The sequence below is a fragment of the Halichoerus grypus genome, chromosome 13 (assembly GCF_964656455.1).
Source record: "Halichoerus grypus chromosome 13, mHalGry1.hap1.1, whole genome shotgun sequence".
NCBI lineage: Eukaryota > Metazoa > Chordata > Mammalia > Carnivora > Phocidae > Halichoerus > Halichoerus grypus.
Window position 1 is genome coordinate 61,076,551 of NC_135724.1, and position 22,528 is coordinate 61,099,078.

The following is a 22,528-nucleotide window of genomic DNA, read 5'->3' on the forward strand; positions in this document are numbered from 1 at the left end:
AAAGTTTTTTTTTTTTTCTTTTCAGCGCAGACGAGACGCTCTCTGAGAGCCAAAAATGAGTGTCAGCGCGCCCCACCCCATTCGCCTCCAACGGACCTCATTATCCTTCCCGCCCACAAACAGCCACTACTACAATTCCCAGCAAACATCGCGCAGCGCCGCAAAAGGACCAGGCCCCACTGGCATGCTGGGAGTTGTAGTGAGTGAGCCTGACTCCTCTTTCCTTCTATTAGGCATTCCCACTTGGAAGACGGTGATGCGCTGCTACAGCAGGCTCTCCAGTTTCGCAGTCGGAGCCAAACGTGACCGAAGATTGCGCCCTTCTGCCTTGCGGTGCGCACCGCATCGGTGCCACGGAGTTTCGCTCCGCCCTCTGTCCACGCCCGTTCCCTTGACAGCTCGCGCTCCGAGCGGCCGCGAGGCCCGGAACGCGCAGGCGCAGCAGCCGGCGCAGCGCAGGGCAGGACTCGAGGGCGGGACGAGCGCTAGGGGCTCCCGGCCGCCGGGGCGCGCACGTAGGCACGCAGAGGCCGTCACGTGGGGTGCCGAGGATCGCAGTGCGCGTGGCCGCGGCGGCTGGTGTGGGGTTGAGTCAGTTGTGAGTCCCAGAGCTGCTGACCCAGCGAGTGGCCGAGTGGCCCGGCCACAGAGCGGCGGGCGTCGGGGGTTCGGGAGCCGTGAGCTGGCCCCATCATAGAGCTCAGCCGAGCCGGCGCCGCCGTCGTCCCCCGCCCCCAGCCAGCAAACCGCCGCCGCGGGCGCGCCCCCGCTCTGCGCTGTCTCTCCGATGGCGTCCGCCTCCGGGGCCATGGCGAAGCACGAGCAGATCCTGGTCCTCGACCCGCCCACAGACCTCAAATTCAAAGGTAGGCAGGGAGAGGGCAGCTGCCCGGGTGGGGGCGGGCGGACGGCGTGATTTAGGGTGGGTGGGGGGGTCGAGGGAAGGTCGGCGGCGGGCCGCGAGTGAGCGTCCCCTCCCCCACGCCCCGGCACTTTCCATTCTCCGGCGGCGCCCCGCTCCGGCCCTCGGCCTGCCTGCCCCGCGCCCGGCCCGCTCCCTCCCTCCCTCGCCCGCTCGCGGCTCGATGCGCGCGCCGGCCGGGGCGAGGCGGAGGGGCCCGGCCCTGGCGCCGCCGCCGCGGCCGCCATCTTGCGGTCCCGCGGGGGCGCCTCCCGGGTGCTGCCCGCGCTGCTACCCGCACCTGGCACTCGTCCTTGGCCCCCGAGGGCCGTCGGGCGTTGTCTGGGAGGGTGTGGGTGGGCGGTGACCTTACAGAGTGCGCTCGGGTCTGCGGCGGGAAGGGGGGTCTGGGGGTGGCGCAAGTGCGTCGGTCGCCGGAGTCGGCTGTCAGCGGCGGTGGGAGGCAAGGCAAGGCGAGGCGGTTGTGCGGCGGCCCTGGACTCGGGTCCGAGAGAGAACCACCCCTCGGCCTTGAGCAGGGGCTGGGGGAGCCGGCCCTCGCAGAGGGGGTTGCTGTCTACCTTTTTACCTTGTTTAGAATTTGGCTGTCAGGTCCGAGGAGCGCTAGGGAGGCGGAGAAGCCCATGAAGTCCTCTGGTTATGACTTACCCGGTTGTGTTGGCAGAGACCCAAGCGCGTGCGGGCAGGAAAGCTATGCGTCAGCCCGGGAATTGATAGTAGTAGGTTAATAGTAGACGTCTTCCTGGTCGTCCAGTATGACATTTCAGCTCACCTTTCGCGTAGGGCGGACCTGGCCTTTGCTCTTGTTTCGTCTTTGGCTTAGCTCTTTTGCTGCAGAATCTTCAGTGTTGGGGACTTTTTGCCTTTACGTTTGCGGGTTATGAGAAGGCTGACGAGGTGTCACTCAGCTCTGGAGCGCCCTTGGTATACTTACACTTCGTAGCAATGCTTGTGATAAATTATTAGTCCGATTTGGTGATTCCTCAGGAATACTGAAGGGCTCTTTGGCTCATTTGGTTGTCATTATGTAGGGTACTTTAGGGAAGAGAGTTAAACTGGCTTTTTAGGAATACCGAAAACGTGTGGAGATCCAAAATGGAAAGCAAATTCCTTCCTGTTTTCATTTAAAGTGTAAAGTGAATCGCCTTTTGGAAGGTTCATTATTTTGTATTTCAATTTCAGCAGTTATGATGAGAGCAGTTTTTGTGAAATGTGTAACTATTTCAGTGCTTAAAACAAATTAAATCCTTTATTGTTGTACAAGATCGAGTCCAAAGGAAAAACAATTGTTTTCCATAGGCAACGTTTTAAATAGTTTTAGGAATTTTAAAATATTGTTTTCTGGTATTGTGAGAGTAATATTGTATAGCTCCTTTGTTTTGCAAGCTTTTTAGTACATTTGCAAATTTCTTTGGCGTGAGTTGCTTGTTCAGTAAGGATTTGGTTTTAAGACAACTCAAATATTTTGAGGGGCATTAAGTGTATTTTATTGTAACAAGTTTATGTGTGTGGCATTTCACATAGTTTTACCTGAAAGAAAACAAAAACACCTTTGGGGAACCATGAAATTGCCTTAGATAGCCATTATCTTTGGTCGGAGGAATTTAATGTAACCCCTATAATGGGGTGTGTTCTCTTGAGAAGTTAAAAGAACTTTTGCTTTTACTTTTTGACAGGCTGAGTTTACAGAGGAAATTTCCTCTACTGGATAACCGTATTGCCGTTAGGGACTTAGAAGCCTTTAAAACCAGTTTTAGGCCAGGATATGTCCGCAGAATTTGGAGCTTTCTCCCTAGAAAAGTTGTAACGTTGCCATAGTAAGAGACTAATAATAGTGGAGAAGCAAGCTAAAAAAACAACTCAGAACCTTACACAGTAACATTCCTATGTTTCACTTATTTTAGGTATTGAAGAGTTATTAGTCATGATTATAGAACAGGTTTTTCTTGTGTTATACATGAAAGTAATTCACAAGGACCATTTTTAAAAGTTTCGACATCAATAACCACTTTTTAAAATTGACTTCAAAAAAAAAGTATTTCATTGAAAAATTTAGAGAGACATATTCAGTTCACTTAGTGAACACTTATTGAAAGCTTTGTGCCATCCCTATATTTAATTAAGATTATTCAGCTGAGTAATTCAGCAGTAATCAGTTTATATTTGGGGATTCAGTGCTAAACAAGGTGGAGGAAAAGATTTACAGTTTGTAGTTTCATGGGGAAAGCACCCAGTAAAACAGTGAAACATGTTAGGTTTTATCTTTGCCCTTGAGGAATTCAGAGACTAGTGAGGGAGACCTAAAAGGCATGTAGGTACTATAATAGAGGCAGAACAGGTATGAAGAAAGAACCCCCCCCCAAGTTTCTTGGAAGAGGCTTATTTTCATTTGGGGGGTGGGGGAAAAGGATTGGGCAAGGGAATGGTAGTTTACTCAACCACTGATGTAAAAGAACATGTGGCTTATAACTTAATGGTTTGCTGTGTGCTTCTGTTCTAGGGTGGGATAATGGGGAGGATTGGGTAACAGGAGGGGTAGGATGAATTAGGAGAGGTGACCTTTGGTGTCATTTGATTCCTTCCTTGACGTTATTTTTCTAGTCAAAGGTAAATAATTTGCTTTGATGGAAACCTCTCTGTATTCCAATGCACAGTTCAACACTAAGTGAGGAGACTCATTTCGAATCCACAATCTCCTTATGCTTAGTTTGATGATGATGATAATGATATAAAGTCATTTCATTCTGACTTGCCCTAAATCACCTGTAATTTTTAGTTTAAATCTGTTAAAGGATAGTTTTCAAAATTCTCTTATCTTTCAGTAGGCTTATTTAAATTCTTTTGAACTCAACATTTGACTAAGATGGTTTCTCCAAGAGTGACTCATTTAATCATTCTGAGAATAGGTAGTGAATTTTTCTGTCATATGCATAACAATCATCTTGATAGAATTATCAGCACTTTGCATAATTATGGAGAAACAGATATCAGTCTAATACATTTTTATAAATACCTGTTTTACTAAAAATTTTTGTTTTATATAATTGTCAACATATGAAGATTCTTTTATAATGGTGTAATGAATTCTAAGGTAGTTCTTCTGTTGCTTTGGTAAAGAAAAAGAGGTAGATCTTTTCAAATTCTGTTTAAGCCATGGCAGTAATTTGACCTAGAATTCAGATTTGGAATTTGATACTATATCTGAGAGATGATTTTTTTGTCCTATTATATTTTATTATTATTAATTTTTTCCAATTGTATTATACAATTTATTTGTATTATACAATTTGTTTTTCCTTCCTATTAGTAGTTTTGGAGAATAGTTGGAAGAAAGAAATTTAGAAAATGTTTAAATTGTGAACGTATTCATCCTCCTAATAATCAGAGAAAGGAGAGTAGACTAAAACCATTGTGTTGAAGGTGGCCCATAACAGTATCAAGCCAATAAAGAAAATTAAGCTCTCTGAGGAACCAAGAAACTGTGATGTGTCTGCCAGAGCATCTTTGAATAGCAGCATGTTACTAAGAAGTACAAGTGAGGATGTGGAGTTCTTCTACTCTTGGCACATTTTTAGGTCTTTCAGATCAGCTCCTGTTTCACAGTGGCTTCATCAGATTCCTGGGGCGGTCCCCCCCCCCCTTCCTGGGCCACAGACATCTTATTCATTCCTTAAAAGCTTTCGAGTAGCTCTTGATTGCCCCCTGGATAAAAGTCCGATTTTATTTATTTATATATTTTTTAGTATGGCATTTAAGCCCTTCCATGATGTGCTGTCTCCTCTTGTAACACCTCTTTATCTGCACACATCCATACTTTCCCCCTGCGAAAGAAAAACCTTTCTCATATCCAAGCTTGTTCTGTTTTTGTTGGTTAAGGTAAAATCCCTGACTCATACTTAGACCATGTTGCCTCAGGTATTTTCCCTCTCATGTTTTCAACCACTGGCTTCTTCCTTTAAACATATAAATACACATAAGTCTTTCATTTTAAAAACAAATAAGCAAACAGAATACTCTTTGACTCCCAACTCTTTCTGGTATATGTCCCTCATTTCCTTTGCAGTTAGACTTCTTAGAAAAATTGTCCCTGTTCACTGTCCAGTTTCTCACTGTCCACTCTAGTACTACTTTTGTCCTCACTGCTTATTGATTGCTGATTGAATTGGTCATTTCCAATTCTTATCTCTTTGGCACTTGACATTATTAACAATTTCTCTTTTTAAAAATTCAGTTCTTTTGATTTCTGTGTTATTGTCTTCTAATTCTCTTCTTTGCTCTCTTTATTGTCTCATTTGTGGGCTTCTTTTTGTTAATTGCTAATGTTTCTGAGATTCTGATTTGGTTTTATCTCAACTTTCCTTGTTCAGTCTCATTGTTTTGATGATTTCTCTTTCTCTTCTTTGCTCTCTCTTTGCACATGTTGGTTCACACCCAGATTTGTACTTTAATTGAGACTTTACAGTAGTCAGTTCTAGAATTGCTTATTGATTGCCTGGATTTGAATTTTAACTTAGACTTTTGGGGGAGGAGGGCAGAGGGAGAGAGAGAATGTTAAGCAGGCTAGGAGCCCTACACAATGCTTGATTTCACAACCCTGAGATGATGACCTGAGCCAAAATCAGGAGTTGGACGCTTAACTGTTTGAGCCACCCAGGCACTCCTTAACTCAGAGTTAGGAATGGTGGTGCTGTCAGACTCAGTATATCCCAAATGGGTTTTTTACAACCCAAGCCTACTTGTCTTCCCATATTTTTAATTTTCTGGTGGCATCGTGATTACTTATACCAGAAATATTCTGTATATCTACTAATTAAAATCTGTTTTTCTACATCCCAGAGATAACTCTTGAATCTCTTTTAAAACAACTGTACTTTTAAATTTATTCATTTTAATTCATTTAATTATACAATAAAGATTTGAGTTTCTGCTATATGTAACAAGTGTTGAATAAATGTTAGAACTACAGTTTTGAATAAAACAGAGTCTTTTATTATTCATGAGGCAATTCTAATGGGAGAGAGAGACACCAATCAGGTAATCAGAAGAAGGAACTGTAGCTATGAAAAGGTGTGTAGTGCTATGAAAATGTAAAATAGGAGACTTTGATCTGGACAGGGAAGACACAATTGGGCTAAGATTTTCTAAGAATGAGAAGTTTTCCTGGGTGAAGAAAGGAAAATGCAGTAGGAGCTGCATGTATTTGTAAAGATCCTGTGGCAGAAGGAAACATGAAACATTTAAATGTTGCTAAACATGTTAAAGTAACATCTCCTGAGTGTGGTGCTGGTTTGTAGGTTGAGTAAGGAGTTTTGTTTTTATTCTAACCCATTGAGGGATTTAAAGTGGGGGGAATGGTAGAGGAAGAGGGAATGGAGTGATAATCACATATGTATTTAAAAAAAAAACGTAATTCTGGTAACATGAGGTAATATAGGGGGGAGATAGAGATGAATTAGGCAGTTTTTTTGGTCCAGGCAAGAAGTGACAACTTGGTCTGAGGTATTGGAGATGTATGTAGAGGGTCAAGCCAATGAGACTTGGTGGTCTATTAGATATGCTTATGCAGAGTAGAGGTATCTTGGATGTCTCTAACATTTCTGGCTTACATAACTGGAGGAATGGTGGTGCTGTGTGCTGAGCTAAAAAAAAGAAACACTGGGTATTTGAATGAGGACCACATGTGTTTTACTTGGGGCGTGTGGGAGTGGTAGGAGGAGGATCCTGATCTCACTAGATATGTTACATGTGTTTAGGTCCTTTCAAGATAATTAATGAAAAGGTAACTAGTAGGTTTTGGTTTTATGGATGTGTTACTGAGGGAGAGGTCTGGACTTCAGATAATTACTTTATTTCGGGTGATTATCTCTTGTCTTTTTTCTACTAGTCTCTATACAGGCCTGCGTTTCACTAGTGCCCCTCTCTCTCAAGCCTGTCTTCCAAACTGCTGCTAGAACTACCCTTTGTAAAATGCAAACCTGATATTACTAAAAAGAACCTGGCACGTTTTCCCATTATGTAGATGAAAAAGTCCAAAATCCAATGCCTACCTCTTCATTTCTCTTCATAGCTCTGGTTACATGAAACCATTTTCCCAAACACTTTAAGCTGTTGCAAGACTTTGCACAGGCTCTGTCCAGAATAATGTTCTCCCTCATATCTGTCAAGCAGTCTCCAGTTCAAGAATCCCTTCATTTGTGAATCTTTGACTTTTGCAGTCCACGTTGGTCACCACCTTCCTTCCTAAGGCCACTATTGAAGCTTGTGCTTATCTGTAATATCATATCAGCACTTAACCACATTACATAGTATTTATGCTTATATATTTTTTCTCTCCCAAACTGTAGGGTTAACTACTTGAGGATATACTTGTTTATTTTATTTTTACGTCCATGGTAACAAGATCTGGCATGGATGATTGCCCAATAAACGTTGATTGCGTTGATAGGACTCCGATGATTTCTCCTATAATTCCATGGTTTTCATCTTGGCTCTCTTTTCAGTGGGGTTTTTCATCTTTCTTTGCAGGTAGTTGTGTTTTCAAATTTTTTTTTAGTTCCAAAAAAGGGATAGTAGGGTATTTTGTTAAAAGCTGCCTAACCATAGATAAATTTTTTTCATCTTTGTGCTTCACCTTTTTTCCTTTGTGAAGTGTGAAGCAGGACTAGGTGATTTCCTGGATGTTGTTCTGGCCCTAAAGGTTTTGAATATGTGTGACAGCTGAGAACAAAAAGAAAACAGGGTATTTCTGTAAGTGGACAAATATATATAAAGAATTGGGAAAACTGGGTTTGTTTTTGGAGTTTGGTATTTTGTGATTGTTAGTATTGGTAATTTTTTTTGTTGGTTTCTTGTATTAGTTACCTTTTAGTTTCCTTTATGTAAGACCTTCCTTCACTGTGCAGAGATGTTCTGTGAGGAGAGTCTGTTAGCAAGCACCGTTTTATTTTCTCAGAGGCACTTCCTGCCCTCTATTTTTCTTGTGCTTTTGGATCTTAATCTTAGCGGACTGCCTGTCAGAGGAGAAGGTGGTTAATGTTAATATAGGATGAATCTTACTTTTTTCTTCAACCTTAAAAAGTTGTTTTAAAAGAAGATTAAATGTAAGAGGAGCGCTATTATTTGCAAAAGCTTGTTTTTTTTTTTAACTGAAATGTGACTCAAATTACTAGATAAAAGGTTTAAAACTTCTTATGAAAGATTTCAAATATTCATAAAAGTATTGTAATGAACCTTTATACTTAAATCTAATAACTTCATATACTTAAATTTAATAATTATAGCATTTTATCATGTTTGTTTATATTTTCTATGTTTGCTGCTGTTTTAAAATAGATTCTGGATATCAAACATTTCAAACCTAAATACTTGAGCTTGCTTTTCTAATAAACAAAGGGACATTTTCTTTACATAATTATAATGTCATTATCTTAAAACCAAAAATAATTATTTAATATCATCTAATACTTAATCTATTGAAATTTTCCTAATTATACTTCTGTTTTTAGCTGTTCAGTCTTCTGTGTATTGCATTTAGTTGTCACGTATCCAAGTCTTAATTTTAAACACTGCCTCTCCCACCTCTTTTTTTTTTCTTTTTACCATACTATTTACTTGTTAGGAAGATCAGATTGTTGTTCGAATATTCTAGATATTCTAGATATTCTGAAATGTGTTTCCTGTAAATTTGGATTTAGATTTGAAGGCTTGATTAGATTTAGGTTTCAGTATTTATTGGTAAAAATACTTCATGGATGGAATTCTGTCACATCAGGTATAGACTGTCTGGTTATCCCAGTTTCAGTGATGCTGATTTGTGGTAACAGCCCTCATCGAAAAGTTGCATAGATATGAGCCTGTTTCTGGTAATATGTGCAAGAAAAAAGGTTGGAAAGAAAATGTTAACAGTCAGTTAGCTCTGCTTTAGGATTCGGGTGTCTTTTGTTTTTATATTTTTACTTTTCTATGTTTTCCAGGACTCCACATTGAACATGCATTGTTTTTTATAAGAGAGGAAAACTTACTTTGTTATTAGTCTTGATACCTTTGGAAGATTAGATCCCAAAGTCTTCATTTGTTCTTCCTGTATTACTTCCTTTTATTTTTAATTAGTAATTTAAGTCTTTTGCAGTCTGAGGTCTTATTTTTTTAAATAATTGGTCAAGTTATAGGACGGTAAATAGAAAACAGGTCTAATGTTTGCAACCTTCCAGCAACAGTTCACAAATCAAGTTATATAAAGACAAATAGAAGACCATGTGCATCCAAAGTAAATCTAATTTATAACCTCCCACAATAATTTACAAATCGTAACTGTATAAATGTGTTGTTTCTTTGAGCTCTTACTATGGGCATCAGTTGATGTTCTCTTGTGAGAAGTGAGACTGCTAACATTTTATTTCTCTGAGAATGGCTCCTGCAGATAAATTTTTAGTATCCCTCTTCCCCCAGTGTTGATTGGTTCAGTGGTGAGCACCTAACCCAAGGCCAGCCAATATATATATGCTGATGACTGACCAGCCAGAATTTGGATGCCACCCCTTTAAAAAGCACATTTATAGGTAGATGATAGGTTAGATCTTTAAAGTAGGCTGATTTTTGCCATGTGTAAGCAGAAGCAACTAGTTGAGAGAGAAGAGGGGGAGAAAAGCTGGCTAGAGATCTTGTAGTCCCAGGAATTAACTTTCTCTTGAATGAAGCCTCTTTTTTTTTTTTTTAAAGATTTTATTTATTTATTTATTTTTAAGATTTCATTTATTTGACAGAGAATGAGAGAGAGAGAGAGAGAGAGAAGCGCGTGCGCACAAGTAGGCAGAGCGGCAGGCAGAGGGAGAGGGAGAAGCAGGCTCCCCGCTGAGCAAGGAGCCCAATGCAAGGGCTCGATTCCAGGCCCCTGGGATCATGACCTGAGCCGAAGGCAGCCGCTTCACTGACTGAGCCACCCAGGCGCCCCTTATTTTTAGAGAGCGAGTGAGAGAGCATGTGCGTGAGTTGGGGGAGGGTCAGAGGGAGAGAATCTCAAGCAGACTCCCTGCTGAGCGGGGCATCAACGCTGCCAGGCTTGATCCCTCCATCCGTGAGATATGACCTAAGCGGAAACCAAGAGTCAGACAGCTCAACCTAACCACCCAGGCGCCCTGCAGCCTCTTGTTTTAAGGCCAGCTATACCTCATTTCCTGTGTCATTGAGACTCCTTATATCTTTATAATAAATTCTTAAGTATGGTTTTGCTCTTCATAATAAATTCGTTGCTTAAACAAGATTGGACTTCATAATTTGTGAAAATATATTCAAATTTGATTGTCACACATTTCACCTTATGAAAGTAATCTAGATCAATGTCTTAAATTTTTATGGAAAAAAATCCACAATAGATATTTTTGATCACTTACTCGTCATTAATATACCATAGTTTGCTTAGCTGCTTTTTGCTGGCATTTGGAATGTTCTCTATAACTAGAGTAATCATGAACATTTTGTACTATTTTCAAAATCCAGATTTAAATGAATGAGTTTAGTTAATGTGTATTTTAGCTTTTTAAGGATTCAGTTACTATTTTAAAAAATAGAGATGTTAATTAAAAAAAATTGTTAACATGAGAGGACTTTAAAATACTTAGCTTGCAGTATAATTTGATAGGTTTCTTATGGGCCTACATTTTGACAGCTTTTATTTTGTAGCCGTGTACTTCCATATATATCCATCCACACACATATATCCATTTATACGTATTTACTTTAGTACTTGGATAATCTGATGTGAATTGGAGTGACTGCCATACCTTTAAAGGTGTAGGGTATCTTTGTTCCTGTTTAGTTTTTTTCTCTCTAAAACCAAATTTACTTTTATAACATTGGGGAAGATGAATCACTTAATCTTGTTTTCTGAGTACTGTTCCCACTGCCAAAAACTTCACTGACAACAAAATCCTCAGAAGATGTGTTTTTCTGAATTTCTTTAGTTCCCCCCCTAGCATTTTGCAAATAAAAGGCTTTATGAACAAATTAAGCTAATAGGTATACATGTTTAAAAGTCTTTCTGATCATAAAATTCTCGACACTTAAGCATGGAATGCTTAATGTAGTGAATTGAAAAAAGATGGAAAAGTGTAAAGCAAATAAAATTACTCAATGTTACCATCTAGAAATAGCGACTGCTAACATTTGATGTATTTTTATGTTTTCTGTGTATAATTTTACACACTTATTTCCTGTATTTTTGTTAATATTATTGTGATCATTTTCTCATGTTATGAATATTTTGCTTCTGATCTAACAAGTTTTAGATCTGTAAATGGTGCTAAAAACTTTTATTTCCATTTCTCCCCAAATATCCATTTTCCATTTATTTCCTACCATCCTACTTACCTAGATTTTAAAAAGTTATCCAAAATCTTAAGATTTGGAGCACCTCTATTTTAATAAAGATGTTAAGTATCAGGCATCCTTCATGTTTAGCCTTGAATGGAAATGTTCTCTTTCAAATAGTTTTTTAAGTGTGTGTAGATCTTATTTTTCTTTAGTAGAAGGTTACACAATGGAAGGATGTAATTTATATAAAGTTACAAATCAAAATGTTCTGTTTCTCTGGAAAGACAATTTATTGTTTATTCTCTCCCTCATGTTTTCAGCACTGTCACTGGGATTGTTTAGGTCAGAGTGAGCAGCCTGTGCATCAAAAGGTCTGAAAAAGCACTTCTAAAATGTTTACAATAACTTTATACAAAATGTTAATAAAGCTGTGAAAATTTAGGATTGAATTATTTGCCATCTTGTCATAGAGTAGAAGATATTCTTTAATTAAAGCCATAAGCAAGTGAAGTTGATCATAATGTCACATAATTTTAGAGCCCAAAGGAGCTTTGGAGGTCATTCTGTCTATTGCCCCTAAAATGCATGGGGTTAGACTGCCCTGGAGAAGTCAAGTGATTTGCTCAGGGTCACTCACCTAGCTAATGGTTTTAGATTTGAAGCCTCTAATTCAGCAAACTACTTTATAGTTTTTACAAAAGTCATAGTACACCATCAGTAACAGAAACTAGCTCCCCCCTCCACCCCGCCCCAGGCTTCCAAAGGAATGAAGAAAATAGATGTTTTGACGTTTGACTTAGGTGCTTTTCCAGGTGAAGGTAATGGATGAGTATTTATATGATCAAACCACTACATTATTTGAAAGCGGTACAGAAGAAATAAGACAGGGTTCCTGCCTATCGGTAACTTTTAACTATGACTTTAAGCCCCATTCTAGATGGGAAAAACTGTGTTTGTTTTTTTTTTGAATGACTACACACTACTGTATTAAGGGGATTTTGGTGATTTTTCATCTACGTTTTCATCTACATTCATCATATTTTCGTAATTAATGTTAGTGAAATTTTATAACAAGATATGTTTAGTATTTTTAAAACCTTGAATAGAATTGACTTTATTTTTCAGAAAGTAGTACTCTATTTGTACAGATATATTTACACAATATAATAGTTATTCACTACCTGCTTTGCCAGGGATTTTTATAGTTGCTGGGGTACGGTAGAAAACAGAACAAAGACCCAGTCTTCATGGACCTTACATTCAAGTCTGAGATATCAGTGTATTTGGAAAAAATAAAAATAAAAAACACAAATAAATTAAGGTGACTTCATTTTTAAAAATTCTAATGAAAATGTTTTAGGGCTTTTTGGATGTAAAACATATTTTCTCCTGTTTATGATACTTATTTCAGGAAATATTCAGTTGGCCTGTGTATGGGACCAAGGGAAATACAATATCCATTTAAAAGTCTTTTTCATATATTAATGATTTATTGCAGTTTCATGGCTTATTGCTGTAGAAATCTACCTGGAATGCTTATGAATTAGGAAACAACTGTAGCTAGGTAGTTTGCATAAAATACATACAGAATTTATGAGAGTTCAAGCTCTGGAGTCACACTGATTTGACTTCCCCACTTTCCACTGCATGGTAGTTTATGGCCTAGGACAAGTGTTTTAACTTCTGAGTCTGAGTTGACTTATCTGTAAAAAGGGATAATAAAGTGTCTACCTCGTAGGCTTGTTATGAGGGACATAATTCATGCAAAGTTCTTGATATACAGTGCCCAATAAAAGCTAGCTGTTAAGAAAACTTGTTTTAGCACTATTTTCACTATTACTACTACTGCCTTGCTACTATTATTGTGGAGAATCTTAGTAGATATTCTGTATACTATATTGTGTATACTCCACGTGCATGATTGTTTTAACATGACATGTATTCAGCAGTGTAATCTTCATGTAACTGGAGAACTGTATAATCAGTGATATAGCTGTTAATTTGCTAAAACTTGCGGAAACACTGAAGTGTAGTCATCACCTGCTTTGCTACAGCTGCATTATTTATGTATTTGAGCTGAGCATCCAGTCTTCCTCTTTAGGATTTTTACTGTTCTGTTTCAATAAAGGTAGGATGAAGGAGTAAAAATGTAATCACCTAAATGACTTAAGACCCTAGAGTTATAGCATTTGAAACAAAGTATGCATATTTCTCATATTTTTTATTTTGTTACATGTTAATTAAAAAGAATCCACGTGACTCTTCAACCATACTTCCAGTACTGTTTAGCCAGCAAATAGTATTAAGCAGCTACTATGACTTACAGTCTGTGTTAATTACTCCAGTTCATTCAGGAGTGAATTGGCTGCTGCTTCTTAGGGAGCTTATAGTTTAGTTGGGTGAGACAAGACATGTACATAATAAAGTAAGTGAGAAGTGCAATGAGAGGTACAGATTATGTGCTTTGTGAATTGTGTGGCCAGCCATGTTTCTCCTCCAGTGCTTTGGTTCATTGCACTGTCTGCTGTTAATTAAATTACTCAGAGGTCACTAACTGAGTCTGTTCCTCATAGCCAAGAACTCAGAAAGACGTTGTTAAGAACTGAAGGGTCTGAAAATTGAGCATACTACAATTTTATGAATATTGGTAGAAGATATGAGATTCCTGGGTGTAGAGACAAAGAACTTTATTATTCATGACAGTGCGTGTAACATGAGCTTCATATTTGTATTGACTTCCTTTGCCCCCTCAAAGGGCAACACACAGGGTTTCAGTTCGGGCAGATGCTACTCACATAGTGGGTTTGCATCATAGCTGAGAAGCCCTTGAGTGTAGGGAATCTGAGTCTTTGCTAATGTGCTGCATGGAAACTTACCTTTTTTTTCCTAGAGGAAGACCTTATCTTTATTATACAGGACAGTAAAAAGCCTGCTCTCTCCTCAGGAGGGAGGCATTGTTTTCTAAGACTGTTCACTCTTTAAATACATCCTTGACAAGATAATCTGGATGAAAGCCCCAGTGCCTCCACATTGAAAACGCAGAAATGCTAGAGACCTGTAGAGAACTATCTCCTAATTGGCCTGGGAGTAGCTAGCCTAAATGGATGTTTCAGAGTTCATGAATTAATGTTCATGTACATTGCCTGTTTATTCTTAAGCTGCATCTCAGAGACCTTTTTTATTTCTTAAATGCTCTATGCTATATACTACTGCTTATCCTGAATTAAAATTTGATTCTCTTTAGAGTAAGCAAATATTGAACTCAAATTGGTATGCATGCTGAGGTGTTTAGGAGTGGGTGTACTGATGTCTTCAACTTACTTTGCATCAAAAATAAGATGGATGGACAGAGAGATGGATAAATAGGTTGATAGTCTCAAAGTAAATACAACAAAATGTTAATTGTCAAACCTAGGTGATGGATAGATGATTGTTTACAATGATTTCAATTTCTTTGTATGAAAATTTGCAATAAAATGTTGGAAAAGCCAAGCCAATTGTTCTCTTCTGTTCTCTCCCCCAACTCAGTTTTCTTTGCAACTAAACTCACCTTGGCATTTTCAAGAAAACTTCATTGGCAATTCTTATCAAAATGTAGATGGTTGACAACATTTAAAAAATTTGTTTAGTCAGAGTGTCTACTTTTGGCCGTTTTAAGCATAATGGGCTTCTTTTTAAAATTGGGGATTTGGAGAATAAGGGTCCCACTTGTAAAAGGAAATCATTGTTCTGCATGCTGGCATTTTAGGTATACAGCCTGAGTATAAAGGGCATTTCATGCAGGAAAAATATTTTTAGGTAAAAATAGCTCACCTTCTTGGTGAGCTGCCCTAAACTTTTACTACCTTTTTGACATTTTAGGTTGCAGGTCTTTTCAAATTTAATGTCCAGACTTTTTTTTTTTTTTTTTTTACAAGGCCATATTTGTGTCTGTTACATTTCTGATTTTTAGAATTTGGGGCAGGGCATAGGATTTTGGCTTACTGGCAGTAGCAATGGTAGTTGGAATTAGGACACAATACTTAATGACAGGAAATGTTATGGCTGCTTAAAAGTGAGACTAAAGGAGGAAACAACCCATGTAATTATAAAAGGTAGGGTTATTTTGATAACAGTTTTTTTTTTTTTCAGTTGATGACTACAAGTAAGTGTAACCTGTATCATATGGAATTTTGTTTTATATGGAATACTATTATATATAAACAGTGAAATTTCATCTCTAACCTAGGAAGTATGTATGAAATGGTAGCTGTGATTGGTGACTAGTATACTATTAGGTAATCTTAAAATGGATATTTTCAGTGATTGTTTCTAAATGTTAAACCAAGCATTTACATTAGACAACTGACAGGATTTTCCTCGACTAGAGGGATTAAGTTTTAGAAGTCCTCAAAAAGTACATTTTTTATGTGAATTGCTTCAGATGTTTACTGTCTCCTCAAAACTGCTTTTAATTTTTTTTCAGGGTTTTTTTTTTTAAGCATACGTCAAGAATCAGCTTTTCTAAAAAAATTACTGTTTTGCATAAATGAAAAATATGTACAGTTTATAGAATTACCAAAAAGTTAAATACTCAAGTAATCACTGCCTAGGACAAGAACTAGAACTTGGCTAATCATTCTGAAAACCTTCTTTGTACCCTCCCAGTTACTATCTTTCCTCGCATAGTTGATCCCTATACTGTATGGTAATCTTTCACTTGTTTTTCTTAATGGTTTAACAACCAGGGCTTTGCAAAGGGTAAGTTTTCAGTTAGTCAAGCAGGAGATTACAGATACAATGCAGTGGTTTTTAACTCTATTGTACAGGATACCCCATTTTTATATTTTGTATTCTTTAATGCCCACTTTATTATATCAAAATAAAATTCATATATAATATTGCCTACCAGCATACAAATTTAAAATTTTAATATACTGTCCTAATTATAACATAAAGGAGAAGAAAAAAGGAAATTTATAATGAAATAAGCATTTCAGTGTAAATATTTGGGCATGACTGTGACAAGAGGGAATGAAGTAGCCAGATATTTATAACCTTCCTAATGACAAGTAAGTTTGGATTTAGGAGAACACAAGTTATCTGAATAGGGCTGACTGGTTTTCTTTAACATTTTGAAATAAGAGCAAAATAAGAAAATTTATGCATATGGGTAGAATTGTGTGTGTCACCTACAAATGTCTGCTGATACAAGTGTGTTGGGTGATTCAAGTATCATGAGTGGCATTGCTGTTGATAATTGTAATGGTAAACTTAACCTTTTCAAGTTTTGGAGGAAAGAAAACAGATTTGTCCTTTTTACACACTAGATATATTTCTGGAAAAGAGATTTTCACCAGTATGAATTTCTGGGAGGGGTATTTGAAAATTCCATAGGATGAGGGCATGATACTTCTTTGTATGGGACTGCCCAGGCATTGCAGGATGTCTAACATCTTGTTCATTCTTCTTCTCTCCCCCCCTCATCCCCCCCAGTAGCATCACTCACTCAATCCTAATGTCAGGCAGAAATACCTGTGAGGGGTTACACCCTTGGATTTAGGATTTGGTTGTGGTGCTTTTCAATAAATTATATAACTTTTCCTCTAGTTTTGAGGGTCTGTAAAGGTAGATTTCACTGGGTCTTTTTAACCTGGAGGATTCAGAGATCTATGATATGGTAGCCTTTTTTTTGTTGTTGTTAGAATTTATTATTACTTATTCTTACTAAGCGCTAGCTTAATACTGCAGAAAATTTCAAATCACCTTTTGACAACCCATTCTTCCCTTTCCCACCCAAATTCTTGATAAAGAGCTCTTAAAGTGAAGACACATTCTTTTCTCTCTTCTGTATATAACTTCGTCAAATAGAGGCAAAGAACTATGTACATCTTGCTGTAAAATGCTGCCCATGGCTATGGAAACAGTGTTTGCCCAGGTTCCTTTTATTGTCCAGGTCCTGAAAGACTCTTGTTTATGAATTTTCTCTTCACAAAGCCTGCACCCCCCCCCCACCTGCCCTAACCTCTCTATCTCACCCTTACCCCCCCCCCAAATTCCATGTAAATTTTTTGTGAATATTTGACTATGTGTGTTATTTTGCGGTATGGTATATAGCTTTCATCAGATACTCAAGGGGTTCTCTGACCACAAAAGTGGATCAGATGTTTCTCTCCCTGATTTCTTGTAACAATTAAATCTGGTTATTCTTATTTTTTTATTTTAATCTGGTTATTCTTATGCTAGCGTTCATCATTACGTGCTGAGTTTCCATTTTAACCTGGAAAATGGGCTCAGACTCTGAGCTGTCCGCTGGGAGAGCAACCCTTACTGAGATGCTCAGGTAGAGGGACACAGTGGAGCAGAAAATTTCAAATTCAAATATTAGTCGGGTTTATTTATTTGTTAGGTGGGTAATTTCACATTTTACTGATAAGGTTAATATATTCAGTTAACAACTTTGCTTTAAATTGTTGGGCTTTTTTCTTTAGACCTATTATCTTCATCTTTAGATAGTTTGCATTTTTGTGTCACAACCACAATCTATTATTAAAGATTTATAAGCTCTCTCAGGCAATATAAATTTTAAGTACTGTTTTAGAATTCATATGTTGATGGAATTTGACACATGGTCATTTTCTAAATCACTTAAAAGTCTGTTATTTTACCTTATCTTGGAAAATTAGTATTTTCCTCTAAAACTGAGGTGATTTAAAAAATTGAATTTAAAAAATCTTTTTTTTTTTTTTTTAAAGATTTTTTATTTATTCATTTGAGAGAGAATGAGATAGAGAGAGAGCATGAGAGGGGGGAGGGTCAGAGGGAGAAGCAGACTCCCCGCCGAGAAGGGAGCCTGATGCGGGACTCGATCCCGGGACTCCAGGATCGTGACCTGAGCCGAAGGCAGTCGCCTAACCAACTGAGCCACCCAGGCGTCCCGAATTTAAAAAATCTTACATAAGTATGTTATAAAAAGGATTGTTCAAAATTAAAGTTTTGTGAAAAGTTTCTTTTGTCATGTTACTAAGAAATTTTTTTTTTTTTTAAAGATTTTATTTATTTATTTGATAGAGTGAGAGGGAACAGTAGAGAGAGAGGGAGAAGCAGGTTCCCTGCCAAGCAGGGAGCCCGATGTGGGGCTCGATCCCAGGACCCTGGGATCATGACCTGAGCCGAAGGCAGACGCTTAACCATCTGAGCCACCCAGGCGCCCCACTAAGAAATTGTTTTTATCCATGCTTGCTGCTAATGTTAGAGTCCTAGTTGAAATAGTCCTATAAAAATTTACACATTCTCAGATATCTGTAGTAATTTATGAATTTTGAGAATGTTAAGAAATGGAATCTTTTAAGACTCCCAGTTTCATCAGTAGTTTAAAATATGTCTGTAACCAATGATATTGTGGGTTCAAGTGCAGAATGGACAGATTGCAATATTCCTCTTTACCTCTCCTATGCTAGTGTATGGTGGAGTTGTTAATTAGCTGCTTGTTGAAAAATGGAAGCATTTGGTATTGAAGAAGTAGAGGGGGTAAAATAATACACAAATTGAGTGAGTAATATTACCATATAATTAAAGCAATCTGTTCAGAAGATCATACTTTGTATATATACTTAAAAAAACCACATGCATACCTGTTGATTTAAATAGCTATTTTTCATTAATTTTTTTGTAGCTGTTTCTCTGTCTTTGTTTTCTACTCATGTTTTCTCATTTCTGTCTTCTCCCTCTTAAGAGTTCCAAATTTTGTTAGAAAATATTTTACAACTTAAATTTTAAGTGTAGGGTAAGATCATTTCATTCCTTAGGACTTGAAATAATGACCTCTTAATGGCCTTAACTTTGAAGTCTGTTTTCCTCTGGTTGCATTAGGCAGATCTGTTTGTTTTCATCTCCTGCACTCTTCCTAATGTCTCTCTTCATTTGGCTCTATTTGTTGTTCCCCTTCAAATCTTTGTCTTAGATGATTTTCCAATATTCAACTAAATGGGAAACTATCTGGTAGAGTTGAAGAATTTTCTCAGTCTGGGTTCTATACTATAAGGTTTGCTTATAGACATGCTTATTTTTATTTATTTAAATAGTCTCTATAGTGGTTATCTTTGATTTCACCCTTTTTGCTTTTTAAAAAATTCAACTTTTCAACTGATTGCTTTGAAAGCCATTTAAAACTGCTTTTGGGTTAGTTAGGAGTGTGTAGTTAATGCTTCCTCTTGGGACATACTTTTAAGTTTATCTTTTGTGCCCAAAGTAAAAGGTATTCATTTTATTGTCTAAATTAATTTACACAATGTCTTACAGGCTTCTCTTCAGCCAAGATAAAAAATGGCTATAATCTTTCTTTTACCCTCTTTTTAAAAAAATGAGGTTATACTAGTTTAGGACTAACTTAATTCAGGTAGGAGTAGATTACCTTTCTGCGTTCTTTGTTTTGTAATCTCATGTTTGGGTGTATCACCAAAGCTTAGAAACTTTGTATCTAGAGCATTTGACATAGTGCTCTTAATAAACACTTAACAAATATGTGAGTGAATGAACGAATGAGTGAATGAATCAAACCTAATTGAGGTGTGAAGCAAGAACAGTATTGTGTAGTATCTTTAGATGTAGAGATTTTTGCAGTTTGGTTGGTAAAATGGATTTGAAGACTGGCACTGGTTTGCAGACCACTGGAAAAAATCTAATCTTTTCAATAATGTGGTAAGAGTACACTATAAGAATATAATTGTGGGCTTCTTTCATAAATCAAAACTTTCAAAATACTTTTTATTTGATAGAAATAATACATGTTCATATAGAAATTTTGTAAAATAGAGTAAGGAATGAAGAAGAAAATAAATTTGTAAGTCTACCACCTGGAAAAAAGTGCTCTTAGGTTTTTGATACAGTTAGGTGCACAGACTTCAATATAGACTTTAAATAAAAGGGTATATACATTCAGTTTTGAATTTTGCTTTATATGTGTGAATCCAATTAACATTTTTTTCTGTTTTTGTTTTTTAAACCTTACAGGCCCCTTCACAGATGTAGTCACTACAAATCTTAAGTTGCGAAATCCATCTGATAGAAAAGTGTGTTTCAAAGTGAAGACTACAGCACCTCGTCGGTACTGTGTGAGGCCCAACAGTGGAATTATTGACCCGGGGTTGACTGTGACTGTTTCAGGTAGCAAATCATGTTCTGAATTGGAACAGTATTGAATTCTGACCTTTTTATGGTTATGTTGAATTTGGTTTTAATTAACAGGGTTTCATTTGGAGGGAGGGAAATAGTTTTTAAGTTATTCTGGCTTGCCTTTAGTCATGTCCTTCTGTTATCTTTTACTATATGCAGCTGTTGCAGAACATTTCTCACCCTTATCTTGTGGTTGAGGGTGTCTGTGGTCAATTTATAAACGATAATTGTCATTTTAAAATTTTTATATCCTTTATTTCTACCGCTCAGTACCACATTCTCTGTCCTTATTTATCTTTGAAATATTAAATCATTTTTGTGATTGATCATTCTTTTCAGATCTCTAGCTATTGTTACATATTACGTTCAGCTATACAAGTATTATTCTAAGTCTTGCTTAAAAATGTACAGTGCCTCTTTTTTGTTGACTTTATCAAATTAGATGAGTGTTTCTACCTTTCATTATAAATGCCAAAGTTTAGTTTTTTGGCTTCCTTTTGTGTTTACTTGTAGTCCAAGGAGTATCCTTGGTTCCCTCCATATATGGATTGCTTACTCCTGCTGTGGAGTCTGTGCCGTTGCCATAGTTAATGCCCTCTATAAACTTCCTTTCTTCTGTCAGACTTCCCAAGACAGTACTCCTTAACAATATTATCTGACATAGCTAAGAAATAGGAAGTAAGTATGAGAACATATCTTAATTGTGGGAGAACTTCTTAAGCTTTGCACAGAGACCATTTACTCTTATTTTCTAGCATTAGTTCTCACCTCCCACTCACTTTGTGTCCTAATAACAGGTGGGGCAGGAACACGCATGGACCTCTCTCAGCTCAGAATCTCTAGGGGCATGGCCTAGCCATGTATGTGTTTTAAAAAACAAAACATGCTTGGGTGATCCTGATAAGTATTCCTAAGATATTAATTCTGTATCAGTTTCCTGGTTTTTAAATCTACAGCAGATTAAAAACACCAAATTATACAAAGAGTGAAAGCCTACAGCAAGCCCATGGAGAGTACTTAGAAGTAGAACTTGACTGCAAAGGTAGCGAAGGACTTACTGTAGAGTTCTGCGACACTGAATCCTCCTTCGGTAGGTATAGCCAAAAACTCAGAGCTAGTAGGCCCTAGAAGAGATGTTTTTGGTGAGTCTTGTGATATGGTGGCCTGGGAGGAATGTGCTTGTGTTTGTCCAAGTTCATGGAAAAGATGGATGGGAAAGAAGATAAAGCAATGAGTTACACGCATTCTGGAAGTTGCTCTCTAAATCTTTAAGCCTTTTAGCTAAGTTGGAAGAAAATAGAATTATTTCTATCCGTGTGGTTAAAAATAGTTTCTTGGTGCATCTAGTTTTATCCTTAGGAATCTGTAAAACTATTCAGAATGACTTTTTCTTGGAGGATTCTAAATTGCTGAAGTTTTATTGTATTATTATTTCTTAAGAAAAGTTTGAATTGCACAGGTTCACTTACATGTGGGTTTTTTCTGATATAAAGACAGTATAGTACTGTAAGTGTATTTTCTCTTACGATTTTTTAAATTTTCATTTATTTTTTAAAGATTTTATTTATGAGAGACAGAGTGTGCACATGAGCGGGGGTGGGAGAGGGGTAGAGGGAGAGGGAAAAGCAGACTCCCCACTGAGCAGGGAACTCGACCGGGATCATGACCTGAGCTGAAAGCAGACACTTAACTGGATTGAGCCACTCAGGCGCCTCTCTCTCTCTCTCTCTCACTTTTTTAAAGATTTATTTATTGGAGAGAGAGTGGCTGAGCAGGGGAGGGAGAGAATCTCAAGCAGACTCCCTGCTGAGTGCAGAGCCTGATGCAGGGCTTGATCTCAAGACCCTGAGATCGTGACCTGAGCTGAAACCAAGATGCTCAACCAACTGAGCCACCCTCTTACGATTTTTTTTTTTTTTAAAGATTTATTTATTTGAGAGGGTGTGCGTGTGAGTGGGGAGAGGGGCAGAAGGAGAGGGAGAGAAGCAGACTCCCTGCTGAGCCTGGAGCCCAACACGGGGCTCGATCTCATGACCCTCAGATCACACTTGAGCCAAAATCAAGAGAGTTGGACAGCCAACCGAGTGAGTCACCCAGATGCCCCTCTTAATGATTTTCTTAATAACATTTTCTTTTCCCTAGCTT

The 22,528-nt window shown here is 37.9% G+C and overlaps 1 protein-coding gene across 2 annotated transcripts in view; it reads left to right on the top strand.

The window, feature by feature from the left end:
• Positions 1-521: 521 nt before the first annotated feature.
• VAPA (VAMP associated protein A) overlaps positions 522-22,528 on the top strand; it is a 42,232-nt gene continuing 20,225 nt past the window's right edge. Inside the window, exons 1-2 of one of the 2 annotated variants that reach the window (XM_036092475.2) lie at positions 522-866; positions 20,222-20,374. In XM_036092475.2, coding sequence (XP_035948368.1) covers positions 788-866; positions 20,222-20,374 — 232 coding nt within the window. In that variant the 5' untranslated portion in view covers positions 522-787. The remainder of the gene's footprint in view (positions 867-20,221; positions 20,375-22,528) is intronic. The other variant, XM_036092476.2, reaches the window with a different exon arrangement.